The sequence below is a fragment of the Cydia pomonella genome, chromosome 4 (genome assembly GCF_033807575.1).
Source record: "Cydia pomonella isolate Wapato2018A chromosome 4, ilCydPomo1, whole genome shotgun sequence".
Classification (NCBI taxonomy): Eukaryota; Metazoa; Arthropoda; class Insecta; order Lepidoptera; family Tortricidae; genus Cydia; species Cydia pomonella.
In genome coordinates this window covers 4,202,221-4,226,370 of record NC_084706.1, presented here as the reverse complement: position 1 = coordinate 4,226,370, position 24,150 = coordinate 4,202,221, and the positions used below count along the sequence as shown (strand labels likewise).

Sequence of the window (24,150 nt, the reverse complement as noted above, 5' to 3'; positions counted from 1 at the left end):
CTCATTTCTAGCAAGATGATGATGATGATGTCCTCCCAGACGTATCCGTCGACGGCGACATCCCGACAAGTTTTACGACTACTCACACGAACCGATCGGTCCATAGGACTCAAGATGTGAATAAACACGAGTATCAATGTTATTTGGCTGTCATGTTCCCCCCCCCTTTTTTGCCCCCCCCCCCCCGGCATAAACTAAAACCGGTCAATTCGTATTCTGGAGACAACGAAGAATATATCCATACAGTGGCGGATTAACCGAACAGCAGAAGAAGCATATGCTAAGGGCCCCGCGCCTAAGGGGGGCCCCGCGCTCCGACCCTGACCATGCGATTTCGGCACGTGGAACCGGCCAAGTTCAAGTAGAACTCGCACTCCGCTGATCCTGTACTACCACATTTTATTTACAATGTATTTGTTTCGTAAGTCAGTAACAATATTGATCAATTATTATTATTTGTTATTATCCTGTAAATTTTTCTTTATGACGATACCAAATTTAAATAATTTTTAGGCTTACGCAAAGACCAAGAGCAGAGTTTAGCATAAAACCGAAGGTGCAGAGTGTCTCAAAACTTTTGTGCATGGCTAAGCTGCAGGAAACAGCAGAGCACGTAAACGAACAAAAGAAGATACTGTGTTAAAAAAAAACATATTAGTGAAAAGCAAGGAAGGATGATTTATTTATTATTTCAAATAACAAATTGCACCTTACATCTAATGCCTAATGATGATCAGCTTTAAACCCGTAGTAGGCCAAAGGACGCGCTCCTCTACGGCTGGCCGGGCGCCCGAAATATGCCGAGTTGCTGCAAAGCCGTTATAAAAAGAAAACAGCGGGGCCCCTATGCAGGGCTTTGCATTCGCGTAGGCCGGATGTAAAGCCCTGCATAGGGCCCGATACCCAAATTATCCCAGCAAGTCGTACTTTCGAGCAAGAACTAAGGCCGAGCAGCAGGCGAGCCGAAATCTAAAAATTCGCATACTAGGGAAAAATCGGTGACAATACAATATTATCGAAGTTGATGATGAAAGCCGAAGGTAAGGAGGAAACCTATATAAAAGATAGGATATGTGATAAGATAACACATCCTCATTAAAATTAGGCTTTTTAAAAATGGCAAAAAAGAAACAATTAAAAAAATAGGAATTCCTTAAAAGAAAAATACTCCGGATTTTAAATGACGTCATATACCTATAGTCCGTGTCATCCACGAAGACGCGCCCCGCCCTTCTTCCTAATCGCTTATAGTACAAATTTGCAACTTTTTGGCAATTTAATAGTTATGTCTACTAATTAATGTGTATAGATAGAACTACTATAGTAGTAAAAGGTTCCATACCACACTTGTAGGTACTATAGTTTTCTATAATTTTCATTGAAAGTATATATTAAGCTTTAATTTTATCTTTCGGAGCGATTATTTCCAAAAATAATAACTTAAAAAAAAAAGGTTTTGAAGACCGTTATTCGTTTTGAAAGACCTTATTTAACCATACGCCACACTGTAGGGTCAAAGCAAAAAAAATTAAGAAAAAACATTTTGTATGGGAGGTACCCTATTTTTTTTTATAAGTAGTTTTTATTTTACCGTACTGTCGCAATGCATAATTTATGCATCCATGCCAAATTACAGCTATCTAGCACTAACGATCACGGAGCGAACCCTCGGACGGACATGGCGAAACTATAAGATACACTGCATAACATGTTACAAACTAATCGAAAACTAGTAAAAAAAAATTAAGACATCGTAAAAATGTTGTGATGGTACTGAGTCCTCAGGGTGCGAGTCCGACTCGCACTTAATCTTTTTTTTTTTCAAACCAGGGGGCCCCGCGAGCTATTGTGCTAAGGGCCCCGCGCCTTCTTAATCCGCCCCTGTATCCATACCATACTACTCCATACTACATATTATGATTCATACATTTTTAATTAAAAATAGCTTACCTGAACTGGAGCGAGGCCTTTCCCCGAGGTGTAAGGGCGCGCGCCCACGATGGTTAGATAATCCACCAGCCGCGGGCACAAGTGCTGCTTCTGGATGTCCATGTTTCCGATGTGCGACTGTTGCAGTGCTTCACCGCTCTAAGCGTCGGGTTTCTCGAAATCATTGTATTTAATTAAGATATTGCTTGTCATAATTATCACTTTTCACTAAAATGCTGAAACAAAAAAGATTATTAATTATGTTGCCAAGAAGTTCTCAAAGTTTTTATTAATTATTGACAGCAACAAAGCCCGAACTTTTTAAATATATGACAATGAGTACCTATCCGACTAAACTTTGTAATTGGGTACTTGACACATGTTGAATATTATGACAAAATTTAGCTAAATGGATACAAAACGAGTCATCCATTATAAAAAAAGTGGAATTTAAAAAGACATATTGAGAATATAAAAAAATTAAAAAGCTTGGTGCCTCAAAAAAAAATTTTTTTTTTTACTTAGGTACTAAAAGTAAAAAGAAAATGGTACCATTCAATTCCTTACATTTTATTGACAATTTAATTGTAAAACAACTATTTATATAAACGCAATATTTCAGGGTCAAAATAGCAATTTTCTTGATTTTCCATACATTTAGGAGTAGTGTTGTGAATTTAAGCTTCGAGGCGTAACCTACAAGACTTGAGTCGCGACTGCTGGAGGCCTGCCGCGAAAACCGAAATTCGCCAATTGCGGGGATCTTTCTCTTTTACTCTCACTAAGACGTAATTAGAGTGACAGAGAAAAATGCCCGCAATTGACGAACTTCGATTTTCGCGGTAGGCCTCCTGAGTCTAGAAGCCTTTAACCATAAAGCCTCGACCGTATAAGCCTCAAATTAATAAGTTCGCGTTGCTGCGTATGATCACAGAAACCTCGAGTCTTTAGGCCTCAAGCTTTAAATCCTCCTTAGCTTTGAAGGTTTAAGTCTATAAGGTTTGGAGCATTTAAGTCTTAAAAGCGTCTAACAAATTAGATCAATCTATGCCATATTAGATATTTATACAGGGTGCCCATGAGGAACCCGAGCGATTTTAACAGCGTTATCCTGAGGTCATTAGAATTAAAAAAATATTATAATTTTTTTTTGTGAAAGAAGGGAAAAAAGAAAAAATATAATTGGACTTTATCGCAGTTTTGTTTGTAAAATATCAATTAGAGTGGATAAATAATACCTCTAAAAATAAATCTCCAATCCTATTTATGAGTGACATCAGTATTTTTGCGATCTGTTAATAAGAATAAGAAACCATTTATTGCCACACAAAATACAATGTTTAACTTTAAAAAAAATTGGCATGCGCGGCAAAAGGAACGGGCTCAGCATACGCTGCCTCAGCCATTTCATTACAAATTGACTGCGCAGCGCTGATTTTCAGTCCGTCCCCTTCACTGGACCACATTGATATGACATGCGGGTTAATGGATTTTTTGTTTTATTACCAGAGATAGCTTGTGTATACAATTATAGTACAAAAAAATAAAGACATTTTTATTAAGTGAATATTTATTATTTTAATTTGGTATTTCCTTGATATTGACAACTGGTTACATTAATCACTACACCCAGTCATGACTACAAAGTGGCAACGTAATTAGGTTCATAATATTCGTTAAAAAAAAACACAATAATACTTTCTGCCTAGAACGTTCATTGTTTGAGCTCTTAACGCTCGACTCAGGCCTTCGAGGTTCGGGGGGCGAGCTTTCAATAGGCCCGAGTTTTTAAAGCTTGAGCTCTCTATGAGGCCCGAGTCTTAAAAACTTACCTTTAAGAGCTCGTAAAAAGCTTCAACGCTTAAGGCTTCAAAGCTTGAACCTTCAAGGTTTGAGAGTCTTTAAGGTTTCAAAGTCTTCAAGACTAGTCTTTTAGACATAGACATAGAAAAGTTTTATTTAACATCACAAATATCGCATTTGTACATTTGAACATAAAATCTTAAAACTACTAAAACAAGTTAATACTAAGATGCGTTGACTGACATATAATCAGCGTGATGTTAAAAAGGGGCTCGACTCAGCGTTAAGTTGCAGTAAATGTAACGCTGGTTTTCAGTCGGACCCTAGTAATAAAAACAAAAAATAAGAAAACACATTTCAAAACAAAAACATTAAGACAAAACATTAGGAAGAGGAGAATTTTAACAACCCTATTTAGGAGTTAGGACAGACTAATTATGTGATGTGACGTTACATTACAATATCATTTTGTTAGAGGCGTTCAATCGTCGAGTGCGAGCGTCAGATTTTAACTGTAAGTTCTGACTTTTGTGTTGTTTAAATGGCATGAGTCCTATATAGACATTTGATCCTTAGAAAAATCAGGATCAATTGACATTATTTACAAAAACTGTCAAGTAGCCAATTGGTTTAATAATGAGAAAATATAAAATCATATCGTTCCAAGTAAAGAGGCAGATAAATCTTGTTAGAATAATTCTACTTGCGAGTTTCCGAGCGTATTGCAGACGTGAATAACAATGCGAATTGCCGAGTTTCTCGAGAGTTCTCGAGCTGCAGCTCCATCGACTGTTATTGATTTAAGACATACCTAATTAAAACCGCACGAGCATAGTGCCGGAGCCCCTGACCTAATAGCCTTGACCTATTTATGCTGACCCCGCGGGCTGTCCACGGCAGTCTACTGTTCTCAACATAGGGATCCCGCGGACCCAAAAATCTAAAAGCGATGCTCAATAATACTCGTACGTGGGCGGTAGATACATTAGTATTAGAAAAGGCCGCGAAGTAGGGAACTGCCGGCTGAGTGTAAAAAAAATCTCTATTCTAGTCGTATGTAAGGGCTTTCCTCAAATGCAGGGAAATAGGACAAGAGGGATCGGGATCGTGTGCCACTTCCTGCCAGTTATCGGCTTTGGCACAGATCCCCCTGTACACTGTCGTCCAAGCGGTATCTTTGCTGATTTGGTAATAGTTTTTTCATCACACTTGCTCTAAAAAGATCTTATTTCATGCAGGTGTACTAAAGAAAAAATGCCTATATTGTTCCCGCGGGAGTTATGGATTGTGAATAAAAAAGTTTAATTTTGTCACTAATTCATACGAACCATGTAAATTTACTTTTAAAATACTGACGTTTCTAATTAGCACAATCGGATTAAGACCAACCTCCAAATCACTAGAACAGTCATGAAATTTGGTATGTATATAAATTAAAGTAACTTTTTTTCATGCCCACACCATTTGACATTTGGGGACCTCGAGGAATCGCAGCCATCTTGGAAAATGTGTACCATCCAGAAGAAATTCGCGTTTTACTATAAATCTACATTCTTTATGAAAATATGTATAATGTAAGTTATGTAAGGAACTATTAAAGCTTATTAAATTCTACACAAAAAAGTCCTGGATATCTTTGCGGAAAAAATACATCTTTTTATAGAAAATACTTGCTGAATCTAAGTTTAACGCTTATACACTTCCAGGGAACATTCTCTTAATAGGAAACTCGATGGAATATGAGTTCTACTTTTAACTATACAATTGTACGTGATCTACCCCAATATTAACATTTTACTCGACTGCGACTTATCCAGAAAGTAGGATTATGGGTTTAATTACTGATGATTCAGTTCAGCCTGTAGCTTAGGATTCTGGACGGATTTAAAAAAAAAATGACATATCGTTAGATTCCTCTTACCCTTCACAACTTGTTTACACTTGTTTTATTACAGAAAAATTAAACCAACCGCCTTGAGAGGACTCCGAATATTAAGTCATATTTTTTCTTCTAGCGCCTAAATTATTTAGCGGATTTCAATTAAATAGACATCTGTAGATCCATAATTAGTACACGAGTGCTAGGCAATAAAAAGCGGCCAAGTGCGAATCGAACTCGCCCATGAAGGGTTCCGTACCATTTTCATTTATGACGTATTAAAAAAAAACTAGTTACTAGATCTCGTTCAAACCAATTTTCGGTGGAAGTTTGCATGGTAATGCATATCATATATTTTTTAGTTTTATCATTCTGTTATTTTAGAAGTTACATGGGGGGGGGGTGGACGACGACACATATTTTACCACTTTGGAAGTGTCTCTTTTTTAAATTTTGATCTCAAATTCATAATAAAGGCCTCTCGGATCCTCAGATATTGGTTTTCATCTTGATCAGAGCAAAATCTAAAATGCCAGCTGTATTTTTCCAATTTTGACCTATCAAATTTACATTAATTTACATCTAACATATTTCTGTGCCTCCTAACTAAACGTCGCAGGTGCCCTATAAGATGAATGGCACAATGTATTAATTGGTTCGTTCATTAATATATTGCATTTAAAACTGGTCTATATTGCATGAAACAGTCTACCTAGAGTTGGTTTCAATTGACATGTATTTTCAAGTGACAACGCTACAGCCAATCACAGCGCCTCATTTTATAATAGACCAATCGTAGTTCAGGTGGTTTAAATGGGGTTGGCCGGTCGAAGTATTAAACAGATGGCGCCATCATAGCTTGCCCTGTCAATCCCTAGAATTGTGTCAAATTCTTGTTTTTTTTTTGGAATTTTGTGACCTGGATTCCAGTACTTTAAGCCAAAACTCATAGAATAAAACTAGAGACAGGGGCAAGCTATGATGGCGCCATCTATGCAAACCTTTGACAGTTGCCAACCCCATTGACTAATCATGGTCAAATGAAGTTTCGTCGAAGAAAACAAGACCTGAACTTTGACGAGTTGCAAATGGTCCGTTATTAATATTGCGTGTTTTAATAATGGGGCCATTTTTACGCTGATATTTTGTTTGACGTTAGTCTCCTATGTTTTTTTCTTTCGCTGCCGCCAATAAGTTTGATGTCGTCTTATGTACAAAATGAGCCAGAGGACCAAATCCCTTTTAATCATTTATTATCCCAACAAAAAATTAAATGTTCAAAACTAACAATATGTAGACCACTATGTTGTATGTAATAAGTAAATTCATTAATTAACAATTTAGGTGAAAGTATCGTTATTTAAGGGATGGGAAGTTAGAAATCGGAATGGAAATTGTACAACAAATCCATTTAAACCTAATTTTAATTGACTGTTGTAAAAAATTAAAATTTCTGTAATCATAGAGGAGGCAAACGAGGAGACGGATCATCTAATGGTAAGCGATTACCGCCGCCCATGGACACCTACAACACAGAGGGGTTGTAAGCCCGTTGCCGGCCTTTAAGATGGGAGTACGCTCTTTTCTTAAAGGTCGTGTCGGTCCGGAATTACCGCAGGTAGGTACTTGGAAAGTAAAATGCTCTAGAACAGAAATGGACCTATAATTTTCTGCCGGCAAACACACGACAGTCTATACACACTTTTCAGAGCATGAGAAATGAAAACAAAATTACCGATGTCTTCTCGCTAATGAACATTGGATAAATCACGTCGGTCATAACTAACATGTATTCATATAAATTGCCATAACTTAGCAATTTATAATGTAATGTTATTATCAAATAAATACAACAAAACAAAACGTCAATATTCCCGCGAACATTTTAGAAAAATACGTAAACATATAATTATCGGTACGTACATACATAAACCTCGTTAATGTTTTATATTTGAGAATAAGGGAACAGAAACACGATTACATAAACCTATATACATCATTTTATAATATTACCTACGTCATTTGTGAGGAATCACTTATTAGGTAAGAAAATTGTATTCTGAAGGTAACATAATCTGGCACACCATTTCCTCCCCCTTCAATTTCCCCGCTTCCAGTTCAATCAACGGGGCGCAACGTAGAGAAATGGTGCCGTGTAATACTTAATAATACGAGTACCAAACGAGTTGAGTCGCTACAAATTTTATGAGATTTTGTTATATAGAGAATTAAGAGGTAGAGGTACCTAGCTACTAATAATCAATGAGATGAACAGCGAACAAAAAAAAAACATGGAAGACTAACGTCAAACAAAATATCAGCGTAAAAGTGGCTCCACTATTAAAAAATGCAATACTCATAATGGATGGAATGGTTTTCATCATAATAAAAGCAAACACGGAGAAATTCAAGATGTCAGGCGTTTTTGCAAAATTTTATCTCAGAATCATAATGTTGGGCCGCTCGGATCCTCAGATATCGATTTTCATTATGATCAGAGAAAAAATGCAGAAATCCAAGATGGCGGGCGTTTGTTTCATTTTAGAGCTCAAATTCAGTATAAAGGTCCTCTAGGATCCTCAGATATCGATCTTCTCTCACAAGCTAAATAAAACAAAAAATCCATTAACCCGCATGTCATATCAATGTGGTTCAGTGAAGGGGACGGACTGAAAATCAGCGCTGCGCAGTCAATTTGTAATAAAATGGCTGACGCAGCGTATGCTGAGTCCGTTCCTTTTGCCGCGCATGCCAATTATTATTTTTTTAAGTTAAAAATTGTATTTTGTGTGGCAATAAATGGTTTCTTATTCTTCTTATTCTTATTCGATCTTCATCTTGATCAGAGCAAACATGCAGAAATTCGTATTGAACACGTCGTCATTGGAACAGGTTGTATGGAAAAGTATCATTTTTGTTTTTACTATTTTCCTCGCATTCTTTCCTTATTTGTTCATCGTTCAAACCGTCCCTGGACGTAGAAATATTCCAATACCAAAATTAGCCAAATAGGTCCAGCCGTCCGCGACCAACCGGACTAATCCCAACAAGGCCTAGTTTACCCTCTGCGTTGGAAGGTCAGATGGCAGTCGCTTTCGTCAAAACTAATGCTTACGCCAAATCTTGGGATTAGTTGCCAAGCGGACCCCAGGCTCCCATGAGCCGTGGCAAAATGCCGGGACAACGCGAGGAAGAAGGTCCAGCCGTCCGCGAACTTAACGAATAGTTATAAATAGCAGCGAGATATAACAGGACTTAGTAAAAAAGTACACATAAAAAAGCGCCACCTACAACGACGATTCGTATTTACTATCACAAATTTAAATTATTAAAACAAGAACCTGAACAATTTAAAAATGAAAGTTTCTTAATATCAATGATTGTTTAAAATGCATAACATCATCCCCATATAAAACCTGTTTTGATCAAGAGGTATCAAAATAATATGATCCTAGCTACGTGAAAGATAATCCCATATATTTTTCAGTGTTTGAACGACTAGCACATCATTCATCCGCACAGTATATATTTCTTCAATCAATCACACAGTTCTTTTTAAAGACCTATTTAAAAACATGCAGTGCAACACGTTGGTGGTTTCTGAGTTTTTTTGTGACAATTAGTTATATGTATGGAGTGCCCCCCTTAAAATATTTCTAACAATTTTGAGTACTTAAACCAGTAGCAGCTTACAAAACACACCTATATTCAAATTTAGATGTCCCTTTTAGCAATATAAATAGACATACCCACCGATTTAACTCTTTTCCAGGTATAGTACGATTTATCGACCACATACGCGCCATTAGAATTTCAACTTTAGCATTCCGATTTAAGGTTCAAATTAGATTACACTTTCAGGAAATGTTACTTGTCTTCAAATGAATCATCAAAGCTGGATTAGTTGGAATATATTTGGATTTTTTGGGAAAACCTTGTAGATGGGTGCGGCCTGGAAAAGTGTTAAGTATAAACGAGTAAATATGGGAATATTGAGTAAATACTACGGTATTTACCCGTGAGTATTTACTTACTACCCATCTCTATAAATGTATGATAATTTAACTGCCGCTTATGCGCAAATAACGCCAGTGCGTAAGCCCGTGGTGTAAGCCCATGACGTATGTATAATTGAATATTATGTTGTATGTATGTATTTGTTATAAGTGTTATAACGTACGTCGCTGCCAGGGGGAGTTAATAAAATCGTTAATGGGAGAGACCGACGCCATTGTATCCTATTAGCCATTTGATATTCCGGGAAAGCCTATAATGGAGTGCAGCCTCATTAGAGTAGGGGTCAATCAATACCACCAACGAATGAGTAAGGCGACCTACAGTTCCGTTCTGACGTGGGGCTGTAATACGTTAGGTTATAGTTCTGTAATATTATTACATATATTGCTATACTTATAAATAGAATCTACATTTTTTCTGGCATAGATTGTTAACCAAGGGATAAAAGGCACTCAGGTAGTTTGGCGCTCGAACGCACTGAGTCTATCCATTTCGATTTCGAGGAAAGAAAAATACAGTATGTGAATAAAAAAAACATGATTAAGTACTTTTATAGTATTTCTTAAGGGTAATACTTTCAATTAACAATTTAGGTAAATATATCTTTATTTATGGGAGTTAAACATCAGACTGAGAATTGAACAACAATTCCATTTAAAACCTAGTTATGGTAAAAAAACGTAGGAAGGTACCTACTTGGAAAGTAAAATGCTGTAGAGCAGAAATTTTACATTTTCTGCACACTTTATCTTTATAGAACAACAACGACCCACTTTCATAGCATGAGAAATGAAACAGTAGGTTGCTATTAACCAAGGTATGAAATGGTGCCTTTCACCCGAGTTAAACACTCTACTTTTAATTTTGAATACGAGGCAAGTAAAATACATGTGCATTTAAAAAAAAACATGACTAAGTATAAACTTTATAGTATTACTTGAGGGTAGTACTTTCAATTAACAATACAGGTAAAAGTATCGTTATTTATGGAATGAGTACTTTAATATCAGAATGGAAATTGTACAACTTTTTTTAATTGCTGATCGTAAAAGAAGAAAAAAACGTACTACGAAAGTAAAATGCTCTAGTGCCGAAACGTATCATTTTCTGCACACTTCTTAGAACAAAAACGACCCACTTTCGGAGCATGAAAAATGAAAAGTACATTGCTTGTGACTATCCAGTGCTCCTTAAGACTTTCGTGGCTTTATCTTGAAGTACTTACCTACCTAAAAGTTTCTTAATACCATTGTACAAACTCGTATACGTATTGCTTTCGTTTTTCTATATTTTTTATGTATGTATATAATAAATAGAATCAGACCCCAACAAGCAAAAAAGTCTCAGATTGCGCACTTTATAAGAGTGGTGAGCTTATAGCGCTCTTATTATTGTTTTGGAATAACAATCGCTCTTATATGAGTCTTAGACAAGCTAGGACAGACTTTAGTAAGGTCAGTCTTATTACCTAGTCTTATATATGTTTATAAGAGCATTTTATAATACTATTATAAGCCTCTTGTTCCTACAACAACATTTACAAAGTCTCATTGATCTTGAGAGTACCTGGTCTTATATCCCCATTCTCTAAGTTCATTTGATTTTATATTAGACTTTCTAAATGCCATTGTAAGAATGCAAGACTAATATCAGCATAGCATAATACTATTATAAGCCTCTTGCTCCTACAATAACATTAACGAAGTCTCATTGATCTTGAGAGTACCTGGTCTTATATCCCCATTCTCTAAGTTCATTTGATTTTATATTAGACTTTCTAAATGCTATTGTAAGAATGTAAGGCTAATATCAGCATAGCATAAGGACACTGTAAGTACGTACGTTTTTGATCTTATTTAAAGCTATAATAAGATCAACAGCGGCACTTTAGTAAGATATTGGAGTGATATAGGATCAGGATACTAAATCACACAAGACAAGTTCAATATAAGATGGTTTGATCTTAAATCGATTTTGGGAATCCATAAATTTAACCATTTCGCATCAACAACCTTGTCACTTAAATAAAAAGACATTTAGTTTATTAGTATGTGTCTAGTAATCAAGTAAGGATAAACAAATATATTTAAGGGTTTTACTAAGTAAAGCAAGAAACCCTACTTAATTCAACATGGCCATATCATTTGTATTCAGAATGCCAAAGTTAGTGTAAATAATCTTAAAATACTCTAATAGTGCGCTTGAAAAATACACCTACAGCAATGGCTCCCTATCAATACAAATAAATAAATAAAATAATTATAAGAGGATACAAATACCCATATTTGATCAGGCGCATGAAGTTTGAAGCGTAAAACAGGGTTTACTTTACAGTAAATAATATTTTCCCACGTGAATACTTACCGTAAAACATGAACACACACGATGATAACGAGCACGTTATTATATTTAAACATAATTCATAAACAGTTTGATAAATATTTACACTTTTTTTTGTCACGCTGCAGTTAATTTTATTCGTACACTTATACTTTACAAATAGAATGTTTTAACTCTGTGTGATCTTCCAAAAAATCAAAATAAGTTTATTTAGGCTTACAAGATACTTATGTAAAAGCGATATTAGCCTGGGGTAGCTTAAATTAGTTTTGGGAAGATTACTGTAAACGCAAACAGCATTCAATTAGACTGATATTAGAACGATATTAAAATAAATACTCTTATAATTTGTGCCCAAATCCGGGCTTATACGATGATATAAAATCAATATAAGAGCGAAAAAATTGTAGTCTTGAGACTGTTGTAAGCGTGTTTTTGCTAGTTGGGACGTTACTTTGCGGAAATCCATATCAATCAGTGGCCAAACGGTTTTCGTTGCTGGACATCAGCCCGTCATCATCTAAAGTTATAAAGCATCTAATGATGCCTCGTAGAGGCGAAACACGTGTCAAGTCTTGGACTTTTGGCGGTACCTAATTATTTTAGCGGTGGGAGTATTATTTGTATCCAAAAAGTAAGCAGGTGTAACGGGTTATCACTGCCCTAGTGTACATTTTTTTTGATAGCGTGACGTCATTAAAAATAAAAAAATTACAAAATGCTGGCTTAATGCCTTCTGGAAGGCATTCTGTACCAGTTAACCCTTAAATATCCGCCAAATAAGTAAATGAATTGCGGCAGGGCAGATGTTCCAAAACGTTGGGCGAACGAAAAGGATGGTTTAACCAATCAAAGGAACCAGTATAGGTTTCGCTTTCTGATTATGATCCGTTTGTAGACGTCTCGCTCATGTTAAGCTGGATGACTCCATAGCTCACTTCGCCCGCGCTCGCGTGATGATAATAGTTCCCCAATATAAATGCTTAATTTGTTAAAGAAAAAAAAAACACTACATGTATGCCTTTAACATTTGAGGAATTTCCTCGATTCCTCATAGATTCTACCATCAGATCTCGAGCTTGACAAAAATGTGTCCTGAAAGCCTAATTTGCCTAACAAACATGACGAAGTCGACTAATCGCCAAACGGGAACTATGCGCAGTCGAAGAATTCCATTCTGATCAGCATCAGCAGTTCCACATCATCAAATGTCACTTTTTTAAATGTAAATGCTTGATTTGTTGATGAAAATACAAAAATCACTGTATGTATGACTTTGCCTTTCATATTTGAAGAGTTCCCTCGTTTTCTCATAGATTCTACCATCAGATCTCGAGTTTGACAAAAAATTGTCTTGAAAACCTCGAACAAACATAAGGAAGACGACAAATCGCCAAGCGGGAACTATGCGTCGTTGAAGAGTTCTATTTTGATCAGCATCAGCAGTTTCACTTCATCAAATGTCACTTTTTACATGTAAATGCTTGAGTTGTTGATAAAAATACAAAAATCATTATATGTAACATGCGTTTCCGAATTAAGAACATCGCGCATCGTCCTTTTGAAATCTTGAAGTCTGTTAAAACATGATTAAAAGTAATATTTTCATAAGCTATATTTTTTGTTATTTGATCCGTAAGTGGCCTTATCCAAGAATTTTCAGTGTTGCCTATGTACCTACATGTATAGGCATGGCATTGATTAGCTTACTGCCCACGCATCTCATCCCGGTGACTAATAATAAACAACCAATTGATTCTGTCCTACAACAACGCTGAAGGTTATTTACACTCGACTTTTTCATCCGTAATGTTATTTTTCCCAAGTAATAAAATCAGGGCTCGCAGGTCTCATTTCTTAGTTTTCTAACTGAAGCATTTACGACTATGAATGGCCTCCATATTTACGACTCTTGGGAAATAAAGCCGCCTTGAGATAAATCGTTTGAAAGAAAAGCCTCGGTCCTATACGTGGAATGTAAGTACGATACTTAACGACCCATCCTTTAAAGGTATAAAGGTTTTGCGAGATATCGAAAAATAAGTGTCTCGAGCAATAACTCAGACGGCCTCCTGCCGCGTAGACATTGCTGTCAAAGATGTCGCCTGCAGGGCGTAAATTGGAGTAAGGTTAACGAAATAGGCAGTTACTCGTGTCTCGCTCTGGGTACTTCGCTCTTCAATAATAGCTTCGAATTTCAGGCCGAGGGTTGGGTAGAAGTTTTAGGTAAGTACATTATAATCCAATGACTTCTTAGAAAGTACGGAAAGTTTAAAACTTGTTTAAAATTATCTTGGCCTAATGAAAAATCCAAGTTTGTGACCTCGAGTGCCGAACGCAACTTTGTCAAAAATCTAAAAAAAATTAAGAGTATTTATAGGTCAAAGTTGAAGATAAAAGGTGGGGCTTCATACAATTCACATCACATAAATTAAACATAATATAATATAATAAACAACAATATAAACAATATAAATAACATCACATAATAAATTGCATGCATATCACGATAAATTTTATCAACTAGGTGTCAAAAATTACTTGATCAGATCCCAACATTACGTCACGAAAATATTGATTAAATCCTCACATTTACTGTTTACGAAATACACTTACCACGATTATTAGAGTCTTTGTTAAAAAAGTAGTTTACGGCCGTAAGATTCAAAGCGTACAAAACTAAAATGAACCCTTTTCTAGACAGAAAAATATTTTTATATTTATATCAACGGTAACAAGTTTTTTTTAGTCAAAATGCTTTCAGAACCGACTTTCCTTGCTATCTATAGATATTGCAACTGAATAAGTAAGCGGCGGAATGATTCTGAAAATATTTATTTAAATGTTAATACATTTCTATATTTTTGTTTATAGTAAGCATTATATCAACGAAAACAGTAAATCCAGAGCTTTTGTCAAAGTTTTCAAAATCCGATTAAATTTCTTTTCGAAGTTGGCCGACTCAGCGACTGAAATCTACTTGACACAAATGACTGATTTTGACAAACTTCTAGACATTAAGCACAAACTTACACTAATGTAGGCAGCTATCATGGGCTTTCAAAAAAAGCTTTCAAAACCGACTATCTGATATTGCAAATGAAAAATAGCGGCGGAACGATTCTGAAAATATTTTTTTAAGTGTTGGCACATTTCTATATAATATGGAAAGTAAGTATTAGATCATCGAAAACCGTAAATCGAGAATTTTCTTCAGAGCTTTCGAAACCTACTCAAATCGCTTGCCAAAGTTGTTTCCCGAAAAATATCCATAAGCCGAGACAGCGGCCGAAATCATCCTGACACAAATCACTAATTTTGACAAACTTATAGACATTAACCCCCTTATTCATAAACGTCTACTAAAGTTGACAAGCCGCGAATAATGGTTTGTCCCTTTCCATCATACCAATACGTCGGAAAGGGACAAACGATTATTAGCGGTTTGTCAACTTTAATAGACGTTTACGAATAAGGGGGTAAGACGCTTACAAAGTTACACCAACGTAGGCCGCTATCATGTCAAAACTTACGAAAATACAAGAACAATAAAAATAAAAACGATAAATAAAAAGTCAATTAATCTCTAATAGGAATTGTTATACTTCCATAGCACTCTATCTCTCTCTTGTGTTGTAAATAATATCCCACTAAGAATCGTCAACAAACAACAATATAAAAAAACACAAGAGAGAGATAGAGTGCTATGTAAATATAACAATGTAACGGACTGTTCCTATTAAAAAAAAACATTGAAATAGTAAGTATCTCCCAATAAGGATCGTCTGTATGATAAAGAAAACAATGTCAATAAAAAACAATAAGAATAAAACAATTTCTGAATCAAAATGTCATTTCCATGAACTCATTTACTGAGTACAGAGGGTTTTCCAACAAAAGGTTTCTCAATTTACGCCTGAATATTTCGTCGCATTGCTCGTTTCTTATCTCGACGGGTAGGTGCTCGAGATAAGTAGGTCCGATGATTCGTGGATTCCTTTTTGAAAGCACCAAAGACGAGGAACGGTTCTAACAATGCCAGATTTACAGGTCTGGAGGCCTCGGACAATAAAGAAGTGGAGGCCCCCTGGCCCCAAATTATTTTCAAAACAAAATGGTAAATTTTCCGAAGTCTCTATTGTGGGGGCCCCTCCTTTGTGGAGGCCCCGGGGCTGTAGCCCCGGTTGCCCTCCCCTAAATTCGGCCCTGGGTTCTAAGACGACCTGTGTTACGCAGTTGTTTGGATATGGGGCAGTATAGACCTCAAATCACCACATTTCACTTAGGCACCAATAACTTGATCACTCGAAAGCCTGAAAGGCTTGCGTAATTTGCATGACCGATATGCAAAGTAGGTGTTCCATTAAAGTAATCGCAACGCACCAGCATAATGTTAAAGTCAATGCCGTTAGTCCTGATAGCGCAGATAACAAGGCCCTCCTATCGAACCGAACCCCGCTTTGCACCACTCATATGGCTTAGGACTTTAGGCAGTCGAAATGTTTACAGACTATAGTTATTTGTTTTACAAGGTAGCAAACTTGTTGTTTAACTGCTCGTGCTAATATTGACACCCGAGCCAGCCAAACATTCCATTATGGTAAAAAAATAATCTGTATTATTTGTTCACTTTGTTCCTGAAATAAAACTACTGGGCTGAGCTGTTAATAGAATACAATTGTCCTTTTGTAGGTTTTCTATTTCTCAAAAGTAAATGTTTTTTTCTCTTTTACAATTGATGCTAAAATAAGAAATTACTTAGGTACTATTTTCGCAATCGAATTACGGATAAATAACTTAGAAAGAAGAACTTATTTCTTGTAATTCATTCGTTATTAAATACCTAACAATTTTGAAAAAGAAAGGAACATTAGGTGTTTGTTTACTCGTAATACCGGAAGAAAGCCTATACAGGGTGATTCAGGAGACGTGAGCAGGATCTAGCTTGAGCATTCAGTAAGTTATAAGCAACTGTTTCGTACCAGTATTTGTGAGATTAACGTTCTTTTATTTTTTACTGTTAAAAAAAAATGTTTTAATTTATTTACGCCATGTATGGTCACCCTCTTTGTTTCATCCATAACAAGTGACAAATTGAATGTCATCGGAGTCTGGTTACTTTTGAAAAATCGTATCTCATTCAAGTGTGACATTTTGTTTTCTGCATAATCAAACTGCTGTCATAACGGTTAAAGAGGTTTTATCTTTCTTAATTAAGTGTTGTAGGGTGTTCATGATTGTAGATTATCAAATTTGTCCTTCCCAAAAAGTTAAATAACAGAAATAAAGCGAGATTGTTTTACTTAAATATGATGATGAACGGTTCATTAACATTTACTGATTGTGTAGGCTTAGTCCTGCTCACGTCTCATGAATCACCCTGTATAGTAATAGTTGGTCGGGTTTTAATGATTATTTAATGGTAATAATGATTAAGTAGGGGAGGCTGTAGTCAATTTAAACGTGGGTTGTTTAAAACAGGCTCAATAACTTCAAAACGGATCGTGACAACCGTGGGGTCTCATAGAGGAAAATATTCAGCTTTCATGACAGTATTTGCCACTAAAACGTATCGCGTGAAAATCTGGTGTGTCTTAAAGCACACCAGATTTTTTTATGGGGCAACATTACTTTCTTGGTGTTAATGTTCTCATACTCGTACTGTTCAAGTGTTCATCACTGGATAACGATTGATAGCTTGATGCAACTTCGTTAACTATAAATGGGTTAAGGCATTCTAGTCGACTTTATGGTGAATTTTGTGTACCTAGAGTCTTGCGTATTTTTACGCGTAATTTAATATTTGAAAAATGTAAATTAAAATTCAATTCCTTGGGAAATTTGTCTAATTGGTTTGAACTAATTTGCGTGGTGTTCATCAATAACAAAAAAAAAATTGCAAAAAAACATCTAACATTAAGTTAGAATATAAATACAGTATATAACAGAATGAAAGGCAAAGAAAGAGACCCGTTAGTGTTTAGGTCATAGTGAGCAACTTTAACTATGGGACCAACTACGAAATCGCGAAAAAAAATTGGCTTTTTCATATATTTTGCTGGTCTGATGTTGAAATTTCCTACGGGAAAGTCAATTTTTTTTCGTAATGGGTCTCTTTCTTTGCCTTTCATTCTGTTACATACTGTATATTTATAAAAAGGCTTCTGATCCCAGATGTTTAAATCGCCCCAGTCTTTATTTCATATGACCCTGTCAATTAAGTTTTTTTGGGAGGTTTTATAAAACGCTTATAATTACGAAACTACCGTATAATTAGTCAAAGTTACATATTTTTTATACAGCCGTATCATTGAAACCAAACAAATTAGATGGAAAATGAGAGCCGAGAGAGTCAAAGACGTTCCAATTCACCCTGTCTCCTCTACATATAAAATAAAAGATATTACCTACTAATAGTTCGATTAGAATAGAAAATAACTTACAAGACAAAAATATACTCTATTTTTCTCTATCTATAAGAGTCATAACTAAACTGATAATTTTAAATGTAAAAAACTTTTGTTAGATAGTACCTCCTATATACATTACTTAGAAAATTAGACCAGTTAAGTGTTATAATTTATTTTGATTTATTTTCTTCTTTTAGAGATAATCTCCAGGCATGTTTTTTATATACCTATCTTTAATCATCCCTATGAATCTGCTATTAATGTTAACAACGGTGGGTAGCGTGACGCGTCAGACAAGGTCGAATGTAATCCGAGGGTAAAATGGTAGGTAGGACTTCTTTTATGTGGAAAATAAACAACGTCTTAAGGTTATTCATGACATTCTTTAACTATCAATATGTATCTTTACCTACCATATGTAAGTCCGAGTGAGATGTACCCGAGTGGTATCAAATCAGAATCGTACCAACGTATTAAATCTGAATAATGCCTACGCTTCCGATTCTCAGACTTTTCAATGTATAAAGGAAATATAGGAAGTATTTTCACTATTTTCCCTCAGTTAGTACAAGTAATCGCATATAAGCTTCATTCATGCAGCTAAGCCGTCGTCGCTTTTGAAAAAGCCTAGAGTAAAGCGAATGACCGTTTCTATTTTTAAGTCGACGTATTTATATAATTTTGAATACCTACCACTGGCACGTGGCATGTTTTAAAGCACTTTAGATACCGGAAGGATGGCGTTTTACGGCAAATATTTACGAAAACAGATACCTACACAGTTAGTAGAAGATCTACCCTTTTTCAGGACAATTCTTGCTTGAGATGGACAGAGACAGCAAGATATTTTTTCCTGCCCCTCTTAGCTGTAAGATAGCAGTGTCCGCCGAAATTATGGATATAATACCTAATTCTAATTAATCATTATATACCTAGTAGGTTATTTTGTCATTAATATTACGTACGTGCGTTAACTTGCTTTGTTAGGGTTCCGTCATCAAATACGAACCCTTATAGTTTCGCCACGTTCGTCTGTCTGACCGTCCGAGGCTTAGCTCGAAATCTACAATTTAGCATGGATATATAAGTCAATTATACTGTCAAAGTGGTAAAATAAAAACTTTAAAAAATCCTTTCCCCTACACGTAAAGTAGGGATGATTTTTTCGGTTCAACCCAATGGTGTGGGGTATCGTTGGATAGGGCTTTCAAAACGAATATCGGTCTTCAGCGACCATTTTTTGATAAAGTGAATCTCTTTCTCTCTTCCAAGCTATATATCCCACATGGTGATGGGGTCAGCTTTCCGTGTCTTAATTCGCCGACATAAGAACTATGGGCTATATTTTTAAGTATGTAAGATGTGTGCACCCATTTTTACACTTGACATACATTGCTAATTAAATAAAAGCTTATAAAACTATAAAAAAATCGTGAAAATAGAGCAGAATAAGGACATTGAATGAAAACTATACCTAGCGCCCCCCAGCGGACATGATCAGTTAAGCCGTTTTAGAGTTATCTCAAAAAGTCTTTTCTTAGTAAAAAGACGTATAAAGCGCTGTGAAGTTCCCTTTTGCTTGTTATGTACAGTGAGCTGCAGAGAAAAGGTTCCTTCCTGTATAAGAGTTTGTATGGAAAAGTGATAAGCGAATAGCATGATATTTACTAATAGCCCCCGTTCAAGGCAGCCTTAAGTTACGAACGGGTAACTACGGAACCCTACACTGAGTATTGCCCGACATGGTCTTGGCCGGTTTTTATATATAATAATAATCATAATTCAGCCTATATACGTCCCACTGCTGGGCACAGGCCTCCTCTCATGTGCGAGAGGGCTCGGGCTATAGTCCCCACGCTAGCCCAATGTTTTTTTGAGTCTTGCCAATTTTGAAAAAAAAAAGGAAAACCTATAAATATAGTTTTTCATTGTGTCAATAACATACTAAAAATGATGGAGAATGGAAAATATCTAGGAAAATATCAGAATGGAAGTGGAATAACGTTTCCTCTTTTTCTATGGACGGTCACGTGGTATATTTCCCTCTTAAAGCGTTTAAGTCTCGCGTCAACGTTATACCTATTAAACGTTAACGATTTTCAATATAAATACGACATACATAAACTTAATATGGAATGTTCGTAACCTCGATCAACGAACGCCCCGGGGAGCACGCCCCGTGCCTCTTATGGAACTCAATTAATGACAACTTAACTCCATTACCTCGACCTTGGCTGCACCGGAGGGCACATTAACATTCCTAACAATATTAACAACCAATATGCTTGCTTACAAATACAATTATGGCCTACGTGCGTAGTTCAGAAATGGAGGCAGAACAAAGCTTTAAAGCAGTTTCTCGCCTATCAGATACCTAATCAAGCGCCCTCTTGCCGTGGAAACCGCTGGCTACTGGTGACGCCAAGACGTTTATTGGGGAAGTGGGCAGACGTTTGAGAGAGAGTGAATGACCCTCATGACCCTCGCTCCGGGTCCTTCCTTATGCAAAGGTTGTCTATCGCGGTTCAACGTGGCAAGCGTGTTGGGCTCCTTTGCATCTGGAGGGACGCGGGGCGAATTTTGTGACTAATTTCATTCCCCAATGCAACTTAGCCACTTCGAATCTATTCAATACGAATATTACCCCAATTTTGAAAAATAACAAATATCTATAAAACGAGAATACTGTTATACATATAAACTGTTTATTTACTTACCTATTACAAAATATATAAGCATTACAGTTTATAAAAACAAGTCGCTTACATACAAGGTTAAAATTCTCAACAAAAAAAAATACAATTTCATTAGAACCCAAATATAATATAGATATAAAAAAAGCGGCCAAGTGCGAGTCGGACTCGCGCATGAAGGGTTCCGTACCATTTAAGACGTATTAAAAAAAAATCTACTTACTAGATCTTGTTCAACATTTTACCACTTTGGACACACATTTTACCATTTTGGAAGTGTCTCTCGCGCAAACTATTCAGTTTAGAAAAAAATTATATTAGAAACCTCAATATCATTTTTAAAGTATGGGTTTGATGAAAAAAGATTTTTTGAGTTTCAGTTCTAAGTATGGGGAACCCCCAAAATTTATTGTTTTTTTTTCTATTTTTGTGTAAACATCATAATGCGGTTCATAGAATACATCTACTTACCAAGTTTGAACAGTATAGCTCTTATAGTTTCGGAAAAAAGTGGCTGTGACAGAATCGGACAGACAGACGGACATGACGAATCTATAAGGGTTCCGTTTTTTGCCATTTGGCTACGGAACCCTAAAAATGTCCGAAAAATAAACAATTAACATTCACGTAGTAGTAATTCATTGTTATTAATATAATTCAACAAAAAATTGAACTCTTGTAAAATCTTTACACAGAAATCATTTAAATATATTAAAAGTTTCCTACTAAATCCACCAACACTGTCCGAAAACACATCTATATGTGGGGCTTCATATACATTGTTCAGCGTCATTTACGCTACTGCAGCCCTTGCCACGGCATCTTACTGTAGCCGCAGTAGAAAGTGCTGAAGTAATTTAGTAAGTAGATATTTCCCATTTTCAAAATAAATGTATATAATTATGTTATAGGACATTTCTTACACAAATTGACTACGAGTAAGTCCCACAGTCCTCAATAAGGTTTGTGTTGTTGTACTTAGACAACGATATATATATATACTTAAAATACATAGAAAACACTCATGGCTCAGGAACCAATTTTCGTGCTCATGAGTCATGACACAAATAAATACCAGAATTTGAACCCGGAACCATCGGTTCATAGGCAGGGTCACTACCCACTAGGCCAGACAGGACGTAAAAAAATTACCCCGCTTTCGAAGGTTATCCCAACCTTACATATAATAACAACATTTTAGAAAAATACCGATCAGTTAGAATATATAATTATCATGCGCGTAAATTTAAATTAAAAAACGTTATCGAATACCTATTATAACTTCGTTTAAAAATGATCATAATTATCACTAGTTCCATTCGGATTTGGTACCAGCAATGGATAGCGGTGACCCGATAAAGGACGGTGGTTCCACTGTCATATCTAATGCAAGCAGATCCCACCAAGTTACGTCACCAGGACGTCAGCATGACGCCATGGAATTTCGAACCCACCAGAGTTCCGGCATCGAATGTGAAAACAAAAGCGAGCGAGTTTAAAAAGTGACTTACCTATATTTGGCGTTCGTTTTTCACTATTTGTACATCGTTCGAGAGTATTACGAGCAATGGTCGCGAGGGTGAGTACGAGCGACGTAGTACATGGCGCGTGTGGTTCGCGAGTGGCGGCAGGCATGCGCGGCGCCCACGCTCGATACTGCCCCTCCCGCGGCGCCCTGCCAGCTAACAGTCCTATACATTACCCGTGATTGATAAGGGCTCAATGTTAACCGCGAAACAACGTTATCTTTAAGGCGGGGAAAATAAAAACAAACCATATGTATTTTTTTATTAAAAGGTAACCTTTTATCCTCAAAAGCACAGCAAAGTAAATAAACACACCAAAACTTAAAATAAAGTCACGGTTATTACAAATATATGATTGAATATATATAATAGACACCAGGGCGGATCAACTATTTCTTCTATCCAATCAACTTTTTTTTATTGCAAACAATTTCATTGAATATGGGCATTCCTAGAGATCCAACTCTTTCATGCAATCCTAATCTCCGATAGAATCCCCGAGTCATGGCGATGTAGCTATATTGTGCCATACTGTAACATGACTGCGGAAATTAGAGGGGTAACAAGCTCACATCCCATACACTCAAAATCTGGGAATCTCAAAATATCCATATCTGAAAATCAATACGGTTTCACTCCAGGAAGATCCACAACTGATGCGATACAAACTAAGAATTCTCATGGAAAAGCATCGTGTTAGCAAACAGGACCTTCACATCGTGTTCATAGACCTCGAGAAGACTTTTGACAGAATACGACGTCGATTAGTATGGCAAACTATGAGGGCACAAAAAATACCAGAATATTACATTTTGTATGGTACAAGATACGTATGACCGCATCGGTACACAAGTGAGAAGTGTGGCTGGAGTTAGTAAGCCGTTTAAGGTCAAAGTTGGAGTGCATCAAGGCTCGGCCCTAAGTCCACACCTATTCAACCTGTCAATGAACTACCTCACCAAGCACGTACAATCATCTCTCCCATGGTACTTATTATATGCTGTATAGTCATAGCTGACAAATGCAGAAAGAACCTACAGAACACCTTGCAGGATTGGAAACAAGCACTAAAGAATAATGGCCTCCGTATTAGCAGAGACAAAACAAACAGAGTAAGTACCTGTATTGTAAATTTCAAGACGAACCATTATCTGATATCCTAGCCATATCAATTGACCGAAGGTACATCAATTTGAGTATCTAGGATCGATCCTAAGCTCTGATGCCTACATCGATGCGGACGCTACCCATAGAACCAATGCAGCCTGGTTAGAATGGAGAACCCTTACAGGTGTATTATGTGATGCCAAAATGCCGATTCGGCTGAAGGGTGAAGTCTATAAAACGACAGTAAGATCAGCCATGATGATGCACACGAACGAAATGAAAATGCTACGGTGGGCAGCCGGAGTAACGAGATTGGACAAAGTGCAGAACGAATATATCCGAGGTTCTTTTAAAGTTGCTCCCATGGTGGATAAGATGGTGGAAAGTCGTATACGATGGTACGGTCATGTAACGCGACGGGACGAAAACAACGCTGTAAAGAAGGG

At 36.4% G+C, this 24,150-nt stretch overlaps 1 protein-coding gene across 1 annotated transcript in view; it reads right to left on the bottom strand.

The window, feature by feature from the left end:
- Positions 1 to 23,748, bottom strand: part of LOC133516880 (MAP kinase-activating death domain protein) — a 96,667-nt gene extending 72,919 nt beyond the window's left edge. Inside the window, exons 1-2 of the mRNA XM_061849903.1 lie at positions 22,583 to 23,748; positions 1,951 to 2,165 (exon numbers count right to left, since the gene is read on the bottom strand). Coding sequence (XP_061705887.1) covers positions 1,951 to 2,052 — 102 coding nt within the window. The 5' untranslated portion in view covers positions 2,053 to 2,165; positions 22,583 to 23,748. The remainder of the gene's footprint in view (positions 1 to 1,950; positions 2,166 to 22,582) is intronic.
- Positions 23,749 to 24,150: the final 402 nt, after the last annotated feature.